At 31.1% G+C, this 19,653-nt stretch overlaps 2 protein-coding genes across 2 annotated transcripts; one reads left to right on the top strand and one right to left on the bottom strand.

Moving 5' to 3' along the window:
• The first annotated feature begins 755 nt into the window (after positions 1-755).
• On the top strand, positions 756-10,982 carry LOC114131770 (glucose dehydrogenase [FAD, quinone]-like). The gene is made up of 6 exons (XM_027997071.2): positions 756-1,831; positions 6,199-6,509; positions 6,628-6,798; positions 7,949-8,667; positions 8,796-9,083; positions 10,130-10,982. Exons 2-6 carry the CDS (start codon positions 6,314-6,316, stop codon positions 10,604-10,606), a joined length of 1,851 nt encoding a protein of 616 aa, XP_027852872.1. The 5' UTR covers positions 756-1,831; positions 6,199-6,313; the 3' UTR covers positions 10,607-10,982.
• Positions 10,983-12,578: 1,596 nt separating this feature from the next.
• Positions 12,579-15,948, bottom strand: LOC114131769 (probable nuclear hormone receptor HR38). Its single transcript, XM_027997070.2, has 3 exons — positions 15,198-15,948; positions 13,650-13,861; positions 12,579-12,820 (listed from the first exon to the last, which is right to left on the bottom strand). The coding sequence occupies exons 1-3, from the start codon at positions 15,818-15,820 to the stop codon at positions 12,621-12,623; spliced, it is 1,035 nt and encodes a 344-aa protein (XP_027852871.1). The 5' UTR covers positions 15,821-15,948; the 3' UTR covers positions 12,579-12,620.
• Between the last annotated feature and the right edge of the window lie 3,705 nt (positions 15,949-19,653).

Below are 19,653 nucleotides of genomic sequence, written 5' to 3'. Positions count from 1 at the left end.
GTTCATGATCACATGCCGTATCATCGCACGTGCGCTTCCTACCCAACAGGATATTATAGATATATAATTGACGCACAAGCGTCGCGCGGATGACGCAAAGGCGTGGGAAGAAGCGGATGCATGCGCACTGACCAGCAGGGACCTGCAGGTACCGCGGGAGTTCCTGGATGATATATAAGGGGGCCCTGAATAGGCACATTTTAGACGTGATCCACCAGATAGTTAGAGCGAGCACCTTCACGTCACCCAGTTCAATAATTATATCTTTTGGACTTAGAATATTTTTCAGAGTTTAATTAAATTAATTGTTTGAACTTAGAATATTTTTCCAATAAAAAACACTTAGAAAATATTTCATCTGTGTACACATTTATTTCAAAACAACATAACGGTTGCTCGTACGTGACACGCTACAATAGGTACCTATATTTAAAGAATTATTTATTTAAATTTTGACTGCAACATATAATTAATTTTACATTTTAGTTTAAATTGGTTTTGTAAAATTACATATTTTTGTTGGTTATTACAGATTTCGATTCATGTTTTATAATGTGTGTAATGTGTATGTACAAAAAATTGTATCGCAGTTATCGTATTACCTATGTGATTTTGTTTATTTACCAATAAGTAATATGTAATGTTAAATGTTTATTAAAGTAGATTAAAGTAAAAGCAAAATATATTATAAAATAAAATTCATAAATACCTAATTTAAAAATTAAGTTATTTTTTCACTCCGTCTATAAGATTTATTCGGTTATTTAAGTATAACACTCACTTTATGCTAATCCCAAAGGCATAGGGGCGTGTCTACTGTATTATTATTATTATTTTTTAATTATTTTATATTAACATATATGATTACTTCTTAATAATAATTTTTTTTAACTTTAATGTATTCGTTTTTATTATTGTCATTAATTACGACTTGCTGACTTCGAAATCTTTCTCCTCTTTTTGTCACAGCGGCCGATCGAGCCACACGCGACCAAAGGTGCCCCAACACCGAGCTTCTTATTAGCACTCCGTGCCGAATCGAACCACAACATATCATGTCACAGCCACGTATAAATAAAATCACGTTTTTGCGTACCCATAAAGTAAATCCTAAAATACGCGAACGTAAAGCGACCACGACACACTAGCAAATGTCTCGAAGATGGCCTCTCCGACCGTATCTTCGAACGCGCTCGCCACCAAGCTTTGCCAATTGCCAGCGTATACCTAACGCTGCGCAAACTGCACACAGCAGCATTGAGCTCCGACCGACGAAAGGCGAACTATGTACCTACGCCTAGTCACTAGATCTCTACAATGATTTTATGTAAATAAATTTCGTTGCAATATATAGCCTTACGACGCAAATTCTATATATTATATTTTTGTAACAATATATCGCTTTACGGCGCAGTCACGCCCTAAAAAGACTTTAATTTTTTATATTTTTCTGAATACTTCACCTCTACCTTTTGCAACGTAGTCAAAAACGATATGTTGGCGCCAAGAGTCGGTCGGCTACCTGTGAGAGTTCCCTTTGCCTATCTCACACACCCCCACTTGCGCGCCACAGTCCGTTATTCCACTAAGAGTATTATGCTGATCCAAAAACTGACCCCACCTGCAGGGCGCTACTTGAAATTACGGACGATAGTTGGTCTTTACCGCACAGGCAGCGCTTGTGAGCTACGGCAATACATTTCGGTTACCTACCTATCTGCAATTATTTACTCTTCATTTAAGCAACAGTCCTTCGAGTCGACAACACCGTGAAATCCACGCATATATCCAACCATCTGTAGTTTTAGTGCTGTACCGCTGTGGCTTGTGAGTAAGTAATTTTTTTGATAATTTTTCATGGCATAAACTACTCGTCATTGTTTTTTAAAATTATTATTATTATCAAGTCACGTATTCTATCCATACCCTTGGAGAGACTACTTTGTCTCATACACTTATACTTAATACCAAAAATAATTTACCAATACATATCGTTAAATTAAGTTTATATCCAAGTATCAAATAACAAAATTTCATAAATTATTATTTGTTGTAAATGTTACCTATGTATCTATCTAATTGTAAAGTAGATATTATCTTTGACGAAATAATCACATCATGTTTCATATATATATATATATATACATATTATATATGTTATGTTATAATAATAAATTAAAAGATACAGACTATAGGTACTATTGAAATTCCCTCATTTACTTTTCGATATTAAATATCATAATATCAAACTTATAATGCTATAACTACCTTTCGTGGCGAACTTGGCGAACTTTATTTTTTAATGCTTATTTTTGTTTCATTTTATGAGAATAGTTTTTATAATATTATTATATTACATTCTTATATGTTAATCAAAATACTGTTATATTTGTAAATTATTGAGATATTAATGAGTCACATTAATGATAAATGTTGATTGAGTGTTAATGAGATAATTGCTGTTATATGGATGTGCATTTCATACATCAGTCAAGAATAAATTATACCGTCAAATGAGATGATTTCGGATATGTGGGGTGACTTCGGACAAAACCATATTTTAGTCGTTTTCTTATCATTTTGGATTAATTAAATAAATTAATAATAGATAAATTTAAATGATTTTTGAGAAAATAGATTTTATGCCAAAAACAATTTTAATTTATCTTAAATGCGCTCCTTTACTTTGCTGCGCCCTTAACAAACACCCATTTCGCCAACCTCTAATTACGGCACTGTAATATTAAGTGAGTGAGTACTTGTGTGTAGTACTATAACGTGAAAGTAGTAACTAACTTGTGACCATTAGTTTATGTGTGTGTGTGTTTGTAGTGTAAAAAAATAGGGGCGCTCAATGTTCACACGTCATGTCAACAACTCATCGTTACACATCAAACTAATTATACTTAGTCATATCTTATTATTTTTTTTATTAAAACATTGATGTTTTGACATTAACATTAATGTATTTCAAATTGTATTGCGGAACTAGGTTAGTTATACAAAATACAATACAAGTTCTGAAAAATTACAAAGGTCTCGTAGAATAGAATATTATATAACTCTGAAATCGCCATGTTTCCATATATTTTCGTCAGTATTAGAACATTGGGATAGACCTTATAAATCACACAAAGGTTAAATGTATAAAAATAAAAAAGGTAGAAACATTTTGAAAAATCAATTGATCAATTATAACCTATGCCACAAAAAAAAAAAAAAAATACTAAATAGAACATTTTTCGAAATCATTAATTTATTTAGATATAACTGCCATCATAAACCAAAAAAAGTAATTTTACAATACTTTTATAAAAAACATTATTAAGTATAGGGAACTACATTTTACTAGATTTAGGTACATAATTTATCAAAAATATTCTTTTTTGTATACAGTGTATACTATAGGTACATTAGACTTAACATATAGTTAAAATTACCTACCTAGTTCATTTTATATCAGAATTATTGCCATCGATTAAAACATATGCAATTTATCGTGTATTAAACACTCAATTTTTATTTTATCATTTTGAAATAATTAACATTGTTTGATACTATAAAATATGCACACAAATATGTTATCAATTATTAGCTATTTATTACATGAAGATTAGAATAAGGAGACTTAACTAGTACGGCCGCCGCATGAAAAAATGTACCAAAATGAGTCGCACGATTAAACGGCCACAGGTGGCGCTGCGTGTGCTAAGGTTGCTACTTTAACCCGTGTAGTATAGGGATTATTCACGTTTTTTGCGTTTTTTTTTAATACGTAATATGCTATTATATACTTATATGGTTATTTCGAACCATAACTCATTATAAATTTTTTTTATTAAATTCGTAAAATTAAGCATTCGTACAAGTGCATATTATATATATTTCATGAAGATATTTTCATTATTTTATAAATAATCCTATTATTATATAGTTACTATCAATATTACTCACTAATAGATTAACAACTTGTTATTTATACCCTGTACACTGCGGTTCATTACTCAAATAGGTACTTATAATACTATTTACAGTATTTGCTAGTAGGTTATAACCTATATATAGTCTCTTACGAATGTCGGGAACTGAATACTTACTTTTATGCAAAATGCTAGCATATTTTTATTCTTTGAATACAAAGTTGAAATGAAAATGAAAACTTGTAATACCAAACAAAATATTATATTTAAAAAAATTTCAAGTTATGATGTGCCTAGAGTATACATATTTATTGTATTTTAGTTACCTTTCTGTTTTTTTTTTTGTAATTTTTTTTTTTACGATACCTACCATTGTTAATATAAGTAGGTTTTAATATTATGTATTTATTTATAGTATATTACAGGGGTCTCCAACCTTTTTTTACGGTGGGCCAAATTGGTATACGCTTGGCATCGCGGGCCAAAATTTTAGAATGTGTCTAAAAAAAAAAAAAAAAATTGTTGTCTATCTAGGAATAGATAGGTTATGAAATTGAGAAATAAATAAGAATAGATAAGATTTATTTAAAAATGTATGTTTATTTATATAATTTTTATTTTATAATTCAAAATTTGTTTTATATTTCAAAACAATCAAAAATTAATTAACTGGCGGGCCGGTGCAAAAAGCTTGGCGGGCCGGATCCGGCCCGGGGCCGTAGGTTGGAGACCCTGGTATATTACATTTGGAGCTAGAAAAACACTTTTATTTTTGATGTTATTAATTTTGTTAAATTTATGAGAAGCAGAATAACCTGTCTTACACTCAGGCACGACAGGCGCGTAACAAGATTTCGTATAAAATATATATATATATATATATATATGAGTAGGTAGGTATACCTATAACATCTATAATAGGTACTAAATTAAGTAATACTTTGATTTAATTATCATAGGGTCAACTTAGATATTATGCTAAATATAGTATAATGGCCATGATTGCATTCATTGTATTTGTATGGGTACCATTTATTGATGGGGAAAAAATGAAATATGCACATGTATGGACTATGAATGCATAATTTTACGAGCTATAAACTTTATAACAGTCATGGTTCGAAATAATGCATATATATTTTACAAAAAATGTGAATAATCCCTATACTCCATGGGTTAAAGTAGCAACTTTAGCATACACAGTGCTACCTGTGGCTTATTTAATTGTGAGACTCATTTCGGAACGTTATCCGAAGCGGAATTTGGTCTCCTTATTATAGTCTTCATGATTTATAATAACTTATCGGTCACCGATAACATCGATAACACGGTTATGCCTCCACCACCTACACGTGTCTCGTTCCGACGCCGTATACAATTAACGAATTGTACCTACTATATAATATAATATATTATTGTATGTATGTTATAATTCGACATGTTTGGGGATTCATATTAATATATTATCATCTTATACATACGGAGTAATATTACTCAACGTTGATTCCACTTGTTGCGTTTTTTTTTTACTTCGGTTCAGGTCAGATTCACGTATTTGCGTTTAAGAAAGTATATTATATTAAATTAGAGTGGTTCGACCCATTAAAGACTATCTGTAATTTGTATTTTATGCGTTGTTATACATATATAATATAGGTACATATCTAAGGAATACAGTCCATTACTTAAATATTATATTTCATGGTTTTAATTGTTTATTGGTGAAGTCATGCGTGCCTGGGTCGCCCATCTTATCAGTTATCATACGTTAGATAAAGTGTATTATATTGACCGGACACATTTACACATTCGTCTACATATTATATTAGATAAACAATTTAATTTTACCTATGATTTATATTCCGTCACATGCAATATATCTATTTGAAATTTAGTTTACAAAAAAACCATAAAATAGACTTTAATTCGATTGCAGGGGGTAAATTAAACCATATTTTAATGTATACATGTATGGTAAAAATACAAATCCTTGTAAAGACAGATTCTACTTTAGATATTAATTGAAATTTGTGGTAAAATAAATATTAAATATATAAGTATAATAGGTATACCTAAGTTATAAGTAGACTTGACGATACTTAAAAATTTATTTTACAAAAGAAAAAATGTATTCATAAAATATTAGGTTTTAACTTTTTAAGAGCTATAAGCATTAAAGTAACATATCGTTGTAAAAATGTAAAATATTAAAACTAAAGATTGAAATCACATTTAAAATATACAATATGAGAACCTAATTTAGCATATTTTAATTTAGCCCTTAGATTATAAAGAAGTGGATCCATAATAACAATATAACGAGCAAATTTACACAATCGTTAATTTATATTAGTAGAGTGTATGTATTACATCTTTGCTTGTGTTCTTACACTATGAATGCCATGCAAATGATACCCATGGAAGCGATTGTGAAGAGTGCATCAAAAGTGGCATTCTTGCCTATTTTGTTTGCGACTATTAATTATTTCTATAACGACAAAAAGTATGCTGGTTCAGGGATCATAGATATGCCTGGATCTTTACTTCTGCGCCAATACGATTTCATTATAGTCGGAGCTGGATCGGCAGGTGAATATAATATAAAATATTAACTTAAGATACTATAATATTTTTATCATGATACTTTAATAGTTTCTTCAAAATTAAATATATTTAATACAAAATTAAAAAAATAATTATTACTTAGGTGCGGTGCTAGCGAATAGATTGACAGAAAATACAAACTGGAATGTACTACTAATTGAAGCTGGTGGAGATGAAACGGTACTATCAGACGTACCTTTGTTGGCTACCAACTTACAACTCTCTGAGTTAGATTGGCAATATAAAGCCGAAACTCAGTATACAGCATGTTTGGGTGAGTAATACTATAAATAATATAAGGCATATTCGAAAAGTAAGGGTGGTTTGCTTATATTTTAATAATGACGCATCGGAACATAGTTAAACTAGTGCATGTATATAGCTTGTGAAGCTATTTCAGTTGTTTTGATTTATAGTACGCGTCACGAAAACGTGCGGATGACCGCAGCGCGCCATTTGTCGATTTTTCTAAAAACCAGTGGGCCTCAATATTTGATCTCTATTACAAGTGCGTGCCACTGGTTTGACAGGTACTATACATTTTGGAACAGTTTGGATATCACTAACGAGAAATGGCCACTGGGCGAGCGGCGATCATCCGCACGTTTTCGTGACGCGTACTATAGAGGTCGTTTATCAGTGTAATCAAATAATAATGTTCGTGATAACCGCTGCTCCCACGAGCTGTGAAGAGCGCTCTGTAATAAGATTTTTGTGAGCAAAAATTTGTATTAAGTTTTCATATCCAAGATAGAAAAAAAAAATTATCTACAAATGAATTACTTATTCAAAATTATACTGACTAATTTTGTCAACATTTTAACAAAACGATTTAAAAAAATATTGTGACTATACATTTTTTATGTTTTTTAATTGGTAAATAAGCAAGTTATGAAGAACCTTGTATTGTATGTTTAAGCTTTATGTTTAAATAAAAAACTTTAGCTGCAATTCTTAAATATATATAAATACGTACAATTTTATTGTGTACAGAAAGTATTAAAAATTGTTTACTCTTGAATCTCCAAAGTAAACTAAATTCAATTTATGATCAGAAATCATCCTTAAAGTTAAGTATTGAAACATTTTTTACTAATCCGAAAGGTGATTAAAGACACAAAAATAAAAAAATAAAAAAGACACCATAATAAAATCAATTTATTAATCGTTCCTCTCTGGTTTGAATATATAACATAAAACTAGAAATTTTAACTTTATATCAATTATATTTTCATTTAATGTACCTACAAAGTATTCTTCATTGCTCTTAATATGTTAAAAATATCTATTATAAACATTTTATAATATATACATATAATAGTGTATTTAATAACAATAATTTACAAAATACACATAAAAATATAATATAGATATATTTATGTATATATACAATGTATATTATACATATTACATATATATTTCAGCTATGGAAAATCAGCGCTGCAATTGGCCACGGGGCAAAGTCATAGGTGGGTCTAGTGTGTTGAACTATATGTTGTATGCACGTGGAAACCAAATGGATTATAATAATTGGGCCATAGAAGGTAATCCAGGTTGGGAGTACCATGATGTGCTCCAATATTTTAAAAAATCAGAAGACAACCAAAATCCGTCTCTAACCCAGTCTCCATATCATTCGATTGGCGGCTATCTGACGGTGTCTGAAGCGCCGTATAAAACACCGTTGGCCAACGCGTTCATCGCGGCTGGCCGTGAAATGGACTATAATATCCGCGATATAAATGGTGAACATCAACTTGGTTTTATGATACCTCAAGGTACCATCAGAAGAGGCACCAGATGCAGTACGGCAAAAGCTTTTTTAGCACCAGCCAGACTGCGAAAGAACCTACACGTATCCATAAACACTCATGTCACACGTTTGATAATCGATCCTCATACAAAAATCACGACAGGCGTCAAAATGATGAAGAATAACAAACTGTATACCGTTAAAGCCCAAAAAGAGGTGCTGCTGTCTGCAGGTTCCATTAATTCTGCACAGCTACTTATGCTTTCGGGAATAGGTCCTATAAATCATCTAGCAAAAATGGGTATACCAATTATAGCCGATTTAGATGTGGGACAAAATCTTCAAGACCATATTGGATTCGGTGGTCTCACATTTTTGATAAACGAAAAGGTAATATTATAATAATTAGAATTAATAAAAAAAATTTTTATTTTTATCAGATGAAAATATTATAATATTAAAGAAACATTGCAGCGAGTTAAAATATAACTACATTACTTTTTTTGTTGATTCCATAGGTGTCTCTAACGCAACAGAAAGCAGAAAAAACTCTGTCAATTCTAGACTATGCATCGATGGGCGAAGGGCCATTGACGATCATGGGTGGTGTCGAGGGATTGGCGTTTATTAATACCAAATACGCTAATCTATCGTTCGATCAACCAGATATAGGGTTACAGTTCATGTCTGGTTCCACCAATTCTGATAGTGGTGTACCATTATGGAAAGCTCATGGGCTGAAAGAAGAGATTTATAATTCCATTTATAAGCCAATTCACAATGAAGAAGTTTGGTCTGCTATACCAGTGAGTAAAATGTCTTAAAAATAAATAACGAAAATACTATATACCTAATATTTTCATACAATGTATCCAATGTATCAAGGTTGACTAAACCACAATACCACATAATATATTAATGAGATTAATGTATACATAGGTTTAATCAAAATGTTTTCATACAAGAGTATTGATTATTTTATATACCTACGTATTAGTAATACAGAGTAAACTCTTTATAATGAAGCACGTTATAACAAAACACTTCATACAACGTAAATATTATATTATAATGGTTGGTTTGATTTATAACCTACTAGTCAATTCATTCTCTATAGCGTGTTGATCATTCTCAATAACAAAGCAATATTTTATGTTTCATAATACAAATTCAAACAAAAGTAACAAACTACTTTAACTTTGTATAAAATAATAATTAATAATTTAATAAAAAACAAATATGTGATTAAATACTCATGTATTGTAAAAATAATAATGTGTATGGTAAATAATAATACATAGATATATACCATTATACATAAATAATTTAAAAATTGTAAAACCCTCTCTATAACGAAATAAATCTCTTGGTCCCTTCAGATTTGTTATAGATTTTTTACTGTTTATAATTTTTAGGTACTAATCAATTAATTCATCTGATTAAATAAAATTGTTCTCAAATTATTTTTATTATGTTTCATATAGCTTTATAATCGTGTGTCAAATAGTCCTAACATGGATTATTTAATACTCAGATTGCTCTCGGTGTTAATTAGAACTAAATGCTGTCCGAAGAATTACATTTTACTAAAATCTTGTGTATTTTTTTTTCTAAGAAAAAAATATATTTCATATGGTATCTAAAATTACAAGTATAACCGAAATATGTTCATTAGTTTTATAGTGATAAAATTCTGAACATTCTTTAGTAAACCTTGTTCAGTTTTTCGTATATATTTAACGCAAACAAATCGTATTTGGAGTTCAATAATAATATAATACATAATGATATCCCAACTCATTACTCTTGACCATCACTGTAATGATAATCAATGTTTCACCTATACCTGCAGATGTTGTTAAGACCCAGGAGCCGAGGTGAAATACAGTTGCGGAGCACCGATCCATTCGAGCATCCAAGGATCTTGCCCAACTACTTGACGAACCATAAAGATATAGTGACGTTGGTGGAGGGAATCAAGTTTGTATTAGCAATGGCCAAAACCACGCCGTTCAGTCAGTACGGGAGCCGTCTGCACAACATAACATTCCCCGATTGTGCTAAATTGTTGCTACTCACTAACGCCTACTGGGAATGTATGGTCCGGCAATACACCGTGTCCATGAACAATCCAGTGGGTACTGCCAAGATGGGCCCCAAGTGGGACAAAACCGCTGTGGTAGACCCACAGCTCCAGGTGCACGGCGTCAACGGACTCCGGGTGGTGGACGCATCGATCATGCCCACGATAGTCAGTGCAAACACCAACGCGGCGGTTATAATGATTGCCGAGAAAGCCGCGGACATGATCAAGTATAAATGGCTCTAAATGAAACCGTGACACAGCTATAATGATCACAACACTCGCAAATATCTATTGTATTTTTTTTATTTTTTTATTTTATTTTTGATAATAATTTTTAAGAATGTACTTTTAGTTTTCTCTTTTTTTGCCAACATGAACTATTTAGTTTAGTCTATAGTAAAGTAGTAACTATACATAAACTGTTTATGTCCGACTAATACTTAACATATTTAAGCAAAATCTTTACTTTTTTTTTTGTCATAGAATAAAATCACTAGTTACAAAATTTATATTCTCATAATATATTTAATTTTTAAGATATTGTTACATAAACAGACAGCACTATCGTGAGTAAATTACACTAGGTATATTAAATAATAATAAAAAGTGCTCTTATGAGAATATCTACACCTACGTTTCTCCAGCCCCCCCCCCCCCCCACTTTTTTATAATAACAATTTTTTTATGAAATTAGCATGAATTTGCACGACTATATTTGTAATTTGCACGATTTTAGATTGTGCGTAAAATCTAAAAATATCCATGGGGGGCTGAAGAAATATTTCACTAGCCCCACCAAACATAAATAAAGGCAAATCAGAATAATTCCTGTGCAAATATTTAGCACGTAATTAGCATGAATTTGCACGAGTAGACCCGGAATTTGCACGTCACTCTCTCGCCCGGCAAATCGCATATTCCCAGAGTATCAAATCGTTATCATATAATATAATTAAAGTGTATTTTTTTTGTATGTGCAAATTTATTATTTATGATGCTACATGTTTTACGTTGTTTTTTGAAGTATGTTAAATGTTGATATTATTTTAAATTTAAATTAACATTTTGTCTTTTCTATATTGAATTTGAAAATTCGGAAATTTTTGTATTCTGTTTAAATATCTAACAATGAATTTTTAACAAAGAACGTCATGTTAATTTATGTTTGATCCCTTATATTTTATATTATTCATAGTGTTCATTACACATTTTACTTTTCAATGGCTTAATATCAATGCCATCTCTTACATAATATGGTTTAATACTATAGTATAACACAATATACTATGATTTTTATGATAATCTGAATATAATATTATGATACATTTTTATAATTTAAGAATAGATACCAAAACCATCGCATTGCTTATTTATGAAGGACCCTAAAGTCAGTGGAAGTTTTTCTTAGAAATAGCTATTAATTTCTACTATAGGGAAAAATTGTTTAATTCAATTAGTAATATAATTAAACAAAAATAATAATATAAGTACAGTGACGAAACAGCTGCCACATTCAAAAACTCCAAAGAAACGTGATTCCTGTAGAATAAAATATAAAATTATAAAAGTAAAATATTATAGTTATAATTTGAATTAACTATATGATGTTAGTGAGTATAATGAGGTATAATGAGTAGTGACTTGTACATCATGCATTATATTTTTTTTGTATCTATCTTATAAAAAAATTCTTACATAGCAATTACATTTTTAAAATATTAATTTTATTCTTATTTATTGTTAAATATTTAAAATAATAATTATAAAAGTTAAAATAATAAATATAATAAAAGGTACAACAAATAAATTGTCAAACTGTATAAACCAAAAATTCACACACTATGGTTGTTATATCATCGAAAAGTTCCCATTGACGACCACTGCTTCTTTTTACATATGCTGTATAGTGCCCAATTGAAGTCCTTAAACCACTCTTACCACGATGAAAACAGACAGCACCACGAAGTTCATAATTCGTTGTTCCGTGAACCAATAACTTTTAATAAATTTGCTGCCTCACTGCTTCAGCAAAAGTAGCTGAAATAGTTGTTAGTAGGTCTTTCAGTATATTTTCATTAATACACACACACACACACAAACACTCACACAAAAGAAGTATATAAACAAACGAACGTGTTGCAAAATTAGGTACTTTATAATCATAAAAATAGAAATAATTAAAAAAAATCAAATATCCTAAAAAATAAACCTCTGCAAAGAAATATACAGGTAATCTCTAATCCAATGTGCCATAACACTAATGAACTAGACGTGGCAACCGGCCACGACGACTTTTCAGTGAGTCGGTTCGCACCATCCTTTTCATCATGCCCACTTGCAGGCACTTTTGAAATCGACAGAACTGGCACTTGGTTCGTCGGTGCTTGTCCACCGGACAGTTGTTACTGGCCAGACAATTGTATTTGATGCTCAACGTAATGGACCGCTTGAAAAATCCTACACGACAGTAAAATGTAATGGTTAATCACTACGAAATAATATTATCGCGACTTAATAAAGCGGTGGCATTTAGTATTTTACAATGTTAATTCATATAATTTAATATTTCAGTAAACTGATCTATGATCGAATTTTTTTTAAAGTTTCTATCTAGTTACAGTAGAGTAGATTTTTGTCGGTGTTCTCATCATCGGTTGTACTCGGAGCTATATTTTTCATTTTAGTGAAAATTTTTGAAAATCTTGTATCTTTGAAAATACTCTAACGTCATTTCGACTTTTGGACTGCTTTCACGGAAACTAAAATCCTATTTCATGGTTGAAAAAATATATAATAATCAAACCAACTGAGAACGATATCAGAAAAATACTGAAATAATTGGCTTGCTCCGAAGTTATCGCATGACAATGATTTACTTTAAATGACAATATAACCAATAAAACTATTACACTTTAATAAGAGCAATCGATCCATAGCTGTCGCATGCAGTCTTTATTCGCAGCAAAGCCAATTAAAATATTAAGAAGATTGTTTTGTTTCAATTATAATTATGGATCTTTAACTGTAGACATCAGTTTCCGCTACCCGTCATTACTGAACCGAAATTACAAATATTTTTTTCTCGGAGATCCTAATGTGTAGACATTATAAGGCGGTCACTCAATGTGTATATAATTACATTTTTGCACACTAAAATAAAACAATACCTACATACGTAATAAACGTATACAGAATACAGACTTGTGTTGACTAAACGTTATGATAGCGCAAATCGAATAAAATCTGAAATACTTAATTATTCGATTCGACGCGTGTCGGCGCTTACCTTTACAACCTTCGCACGTGATCACCCCGTAGTGACAGCCCGAGGCCTCGTCACCACACACCAAGCATAAGTAGGACGGCAAAGACGGAGCCTCGGCGATGGTGGTACTCTGTAGCATAATAGAAGCGGCATCCGATGTGGGCGCCGAACATTCAACGGGCAAGGATACCAACATCGTTATTATGTAATGTCGCATTTCCGGCGACACGCTGCTGGAATAGGAAAAAAAACGATGACATACGCACTCGACAAACCTAAACCTGGACGGTATTAGAAAGTGAATAGCAGAGAATAAGATATAGACAATGTGTGCGAGAGAGAGAGAAGAAAAATGAACTTTAAACACGCTTTGCACTCGTATCGCACAATAATAAAATTTATAAAAACTATAGGTATACGATGTACAATTTAATGTAGGCTCTGAATTTGATTTGAAAAACTGCGAGCGTAGACGTTTTCCAGTCAGCGTGTACGTGGAATATTGAGATTGAGTACAAGTTTCGGTGAACGAGAGAGTGGAGAGATGCGAATCTTACCAGAAATTCCTAGTTAATTTTATTGTTGTGGGTTCTCAAAATTAAAGCGATTACGAGAAGTAAAAACTGTTTCGCTGAAGTCTTATTATTTTATAGCCAAGGAAACTCGGTGGAAAGTCTTCCCGACCGAAAGCGTACCTACGTATCATAAATATCACACATACCTACCATAGGTATATTATTTTTTAATTCGTTCTACATTGTGATAAAAAGGTTTATTATAGTAATGGTTATGCAGATCTATTTACTCTGACTGATAATGTGTTTTATTGTAATCGCTTATGTAAAAATGCAAACAATATTTTCATTATCGATTTATGGATTTTAATTTGGAAATAAAATTGCTATATATCATACAAATATTTTATCAGCAGCCAATAGCCATTAGATAATACATAATTAAATAATGTTTGATTACTCTATATAATTTGTATTGACATTAAATTATACATCTTAAATAATATATTATGTACGCAAATTTAATTATTTTGTCTGTTTATTCAGTAAATATCTGTTGTTAGTATTAGTCTTGGTAGGTATTTTAAGTAATTTAATTTAATGTCCTTTTTATAACTATGAACTTTATTAAGCCTTCTATATAAAGCATTTTTTGAATAGCTATATTTTTTTCGAATTCCAACAGTGGCCACAAACCAAAAATGCGTATAGGTAGTATAGGTACAACAGATTTGTATGGTATCATCGATCGTTGGAAACAGTGCTATATAATGATATAATGTTATCGATACTCTAGCGAAAAAAATTAAAAAGAGAAAAAAGAAATTTGTTTATGTTTGTATCATACTATCACGTAGTCCGTAAGTTATATTCCTAAATATTACAATATGAATTAAATAGTGCGCAAAAAAAAAAAAAATTAAAAAAAAATTTCCCGTCTGCATGCCAAAAAATTCCATCCATTTTAACATTAACTGCCATTTTCAAGTGAGACTTCTGACCTATGGCCTATAGGACATAACATTATAGCAGTATAATAAGATTTCTGTCTTACCTAGCGGACGGATCGGTGGCTGTGTCAATCATCGAAGACGTGGCCGTTAGCCGCGGCGTCGGCGGTGGCTTCTCAGCGGTAGCTATCTCTACTTGCAGCGACTGTTGTTGTTGTTGATGGTATTGTTTGGGCAAAATGACTTCCACTTGATCCAACATCTGTTCAAACACGGACGCTGTGTTGCCTTGATCGGCGGAATCGGGAGGCTGCTGATACGGTGGCAACAACTCACCGGGAAAGTGATGACGGTGCTGGTGATACGCTGGCTGTTGCTGATGATGCTGATGTTGTTGCTGTTGCTGGTGGAAATTGAAACGGGAGTGATGTTGTTGCTGATAAACGGCTGAAGCGGTCATGGTCACCGAAGTCGCAACAGTGGTTGGTAGACCGTATTCATCAATCATTTTGAATTCTACGCCCGTGGCAGTATACGGTTCTTGAGCACTCGGTAACAGAATGCCTGAACTATGCTGTTGAGGATCACTCAGTTGCTGTTGTTCGGCCGCGTCCGTCAGCATAGTATACAAATCCGTCAGCCAGTCGATCTCCTCGGTGAGAGGTGGCTCGGAATATGAACCGGATAGCAGATCGTCAAAACTGATCGACGTGAGTGTAGTCTGCATCGTAACGGAAAATGTGTCAAAAAGACCTTGATAGACGGTTTAGAACGCTATAAAAACCTTAAGCCTTTATATATTATTTTATATGCATATAAAACATAATATCGTGGCACAGGTACACGCGCGTTCAAAACGTTATGATAATATCATGGCAGTGCTGAGCTTCACACGAGAAAAATCGTCTGAAAATGAACAATTTGCTATTATAGAAATATTATTATTCGCACTCTCCGCGCACGTTATATAATAATAAAACTTATCACGGCTATATACTATTGTTATACTATTAAGTAATAACTCAACATTTTTTGATTTTAAATATTTTATTATTTAGGTATAAAAATAAGTATTAGCATACACAACCCGTTCAGTTCGTCTTGGTGCTCGCCTGGGCGACAACCGTTATGATTTAAAAAAAAACGATGGTCCGAAAACTAGCTACATGTATATTATACAAAGGTATTGAAAAAATGAATCATCGATTTCTACCAATCCTAATGGTTATCCTCGACGGTGAAGATGAACTCGGATGGGTTTCTTACGCCTACCGATCACGTGCGATACGTCATAACATTCGTTTACCACTGATCTGACGGGGCACTGCGACGACCTTAAAATTTTATAAACGATTATAGTACTTAGTATACCGTATTACAATACCGTAGTCGTAGCTTCACTCATGAGTTGCTTGGCACGCACCCGAACACTTAGTATTTTTACCCAATGGAAAAGCTTCTGACGAGAGATTTTGACGTTAAACCAACGTTCGAACGCAATCGCTACACTCACACTGAGATCGTATCAAAGTGCGGCGCCGGACGTGTCATCGTTAATGATAATGATTATCTTTGCATTATCACTTTTGCCGCATTATAACAGCTTCTCTCAAATCGCCGATTGTGACATTATAAAGTCGTTATATTGATAATATTATAACTGCAGATTATACACGATGATGTAAACAGGACGATTCCGCAAGTGCTCACTCGAATTTTTTTTTTATTCAATAATGAAAATATTTTAATACCGGTTTTTAGAACTCTTAAAAATATACATAAATAATATAATAATGGTATTCTATACTTGCTTACAGATCGTAATATTTTAAAATTCTTGAAATATTTTGTACTACACTTAAGGGGTGTTCAGATGGTGGTACAATCTTCTATATTAATTTTGAATTAGGTAGGTATATACAATTTGTGAATAACATAATATACCTAATAAAGCGAGCTTCTTCATTTGAAAAACAGAAGATTGTACCAACCACTGGATGCCCCTTACGTAATGAAAAAATCTTAAGCATTTGAAAACATGACCTTTAAAATATATATATATATAAAAAAATTCCAAAATCGGATTTTTAATAATAACTGCAATTATAGTGCAGTATTGGAGAAGAAAAATAAGGTAATGAATACTTAGTAAACCACTCTGTATATATAATATATAAATTTGTGTGTGTAAATAATGTTAAATCGGAACCACCGTTGGTTTTTTAATACCACCAATATTAAAATTTATAACATAAACTGTACGTAAATATCATACAGAATATTAATTTGTCACGTAATTTATATTATACTGATAATGATATGTGGATTAGAACCGCAATTGATCTATGAGAAATTTATATAAATTAAATATTAAATTATATTACAATTCATTTAGGGCTATAAGTACCAAAAAATTTTAAAACATTATACATTTATAACATTTATTATAATTATTATGTGTCTTTACTCTTTATAAAAGAATGTAATTATTTATATGCACTTTAAACACAATTAATTTATTGTTTTTAAACCTAATACATTTTTAATGTTTCACATAAGAATAGCAAAGATTAATACGACTAAATACCTGCAGGGTACCTCCAGGTACCTGCATTTACTTTACTAATAGTACTTGGTATGGAATCCACTATAATACAGTAGAAATCGTTTATAATGACATTTAAGGGGCTTAATAGGTCTTAATAACCGTTTGTTATTATAACCAAAATGATGAAAAAAAATTGTAATTTCAATAATACATATAGAAAAAAAGTAAAGATAAAAACATTTAAATAAATTAATTAAATTAAATAATTTACAAGATTTTATTGAAAAAATTTGTAATTTTAGATTGAACTTTGTATAAAAATCACACTCTATTTTCTTTTTAGCTCTTCAAAATGTGTTTTTGGACTAAATTTTTCCAATATAACCAAAAATAACTGTCATAACATCCGAATAGCCATTACACAGACGTCATAATAATCAATACACATTAGTTCATGTAATATAGGAGTTTTGCAGGGACTTTCAATCTAAGGTCATTACACCCAATATGTCATTACAACCGGTGTTATTATAAACGGTTTCTACTCAAAATAAATGGTAGTAAAAATTGTTGTATTTTTCTGGTATAAACTAATAAAATAAGTCTTAAAAACTGATCTCCACAAAGTCAAAATATTATGTCACAATAATCTAAAAAAAACCAAAATAAATCGGCGGCCTACATAATGATATAATAACGACATTAGCTTATGGAAGCTCTTACCCAATAAAAAATAGTTGACAGTACAGGTTAGGCAATGAATTTACTGTCATGACATCAAGACAGTTTAAAGTGAAAACTTCTACTTGGAATTTTCGAGCATCAGGAGACGTCATAAATCTTGTAATCACAAGTTTCCTACTCGTACCTACTTAATTTTAATTTTTGTAACATGTAAGGTGGTGTCAGAAAATAAACGTCCAGGAAAAAATATATCTATATCTACATAGGTTTTCCTATATTTATAGACCTGTATCTAATTTCTTCATTTGAAATTGCATACACTTATTATGAATATGATAAAATATATTAATATTATTGTATATTTTTACTTTAAGTAGAACATAGATATTTCTAGAGATAATATTATACAATATTTTATTAAGTAGTAGAGAAGATGATCCAGATAGAAAAATATATGACAGTGACAAAGATCCTGAGTATCCTGAGTTTTCATTAAATTGGAAAACATCAACTGATACAAAGTAATTAAATGGATTAGTTCAAAAGAAATAAGTACAACATATAAATACCAAATACAATTAAGATTAACAAGTTAAGCACCAAGACATAAAATTCAGTTTTCAATATAGTGCCACGTAGAAATTATTGAACCTTGGATGTGACTTGTTAATAGTGCCACGCAGGGTTTTGAAGCCCGTCATGCAGTACTTGTTTTTGTCACCACGCGTAGGGTCTCCAACACTTTCATTTTAAATGTTTTCTTTTATAATTTAAATAGAGCGTGACTTGTAGGACAAGTTTGCGAAATGGTTCATTGAAATATCCTGACATTATTATTATACAGCCAAATGAATAGAATATATTTGGAAAATGTACATCCTTATCGATTTATAATCGATTATCACTTTGGTCGACTGAGCGCGACACCCAAAATTAAAACCGAACTCCTCTAATTTTTTTCTATGGACGTGACATTACTACTCAACGTATACACATATACACCCATTATGTATTTATTAAAACGAATAATGAATTAAAGTTTTTTTTTAATATTTTTTCAGATTACACATTTTTTGTGGTACAGTAGTACATAAATCGTATAATATATGGTGAATATGCAATTTTTTAGGGAATAAGAACAACTAGTGAATAAAAATTTACAATATTCTGTTGATCATTTATAAATCTAAACTTTCTATAATTATCTATTTGATATGATATATCTATAAAATACTGTAATGATGTGCGTTTAAGCCATCATATCTTTCTTAAATTTAAAGTATATAAGAAAATAATTGTAATAATTATTAGCCATTAAGATTCTGTAC

Source organism: Aphis gossypii, chromosome X, assembly GCF_020184175.1.
Source record: "Aphis gossypii isolate Hap1 chromosome X, ASM2018417v2, whole genome shotgun sequence".
Taxonomy (NCBI): Eukaryota; Metazoa; Arthropoda; class Insecta; order Hemiptera; family Aphididae; genus Aphis; species Aphis gossypii.
The sequence above is the reverse complement of the archived record's forward strand: the minus strand, read 5'-3'. Positions and strand labels throughout refer to the sequence as shown.

Bases quoted from the DNA above. Each gene is read 5' to 3' on its own strand.
- LOC114131769 (XM_027997070.2), bottom strand. From the start codon at position 15,820: ATGCAGACTACACTCACGTCGATCAGTTTTGACGATCTGCTATCCGGT. The intron at 13,862-15,197 runs GTAAGACAGAAA...TTCCTATTCCAG, and splicing joins GCCACCGATCCGTCCGCTAG to CAGCGTGTCGCCGGAAATGC. The intron at 12,821-13,649 runs GTAAGCGCCGAC...ACTGTCGTGTAG, and splicing joins CACGTGCGAAGGTTGTAAAG to GATTTTTCAAGCGGTCCATT.
- LOC114131770 (XM_027997071.2), top strand. From the start codon at position 6,314: ATGAATGCCATGCAAATGATACCCATGGAAGCGATTGTGAAGAGTGCA. The intron at 6,510-6,627 runs GTGAATATAATA...ATTATTACTTAG, and splicing joins AGTCGGAGCTGGATCGGCAG to GTGCGGTGCTAGCGAATAGA. The intron at 6,799-7,948 runs GTGAGTAATACT...TATATATTTCAG, and splicing joins TCAGTATACAGCATGTTTGG to CTATGGAAAATCAGCGCTGC.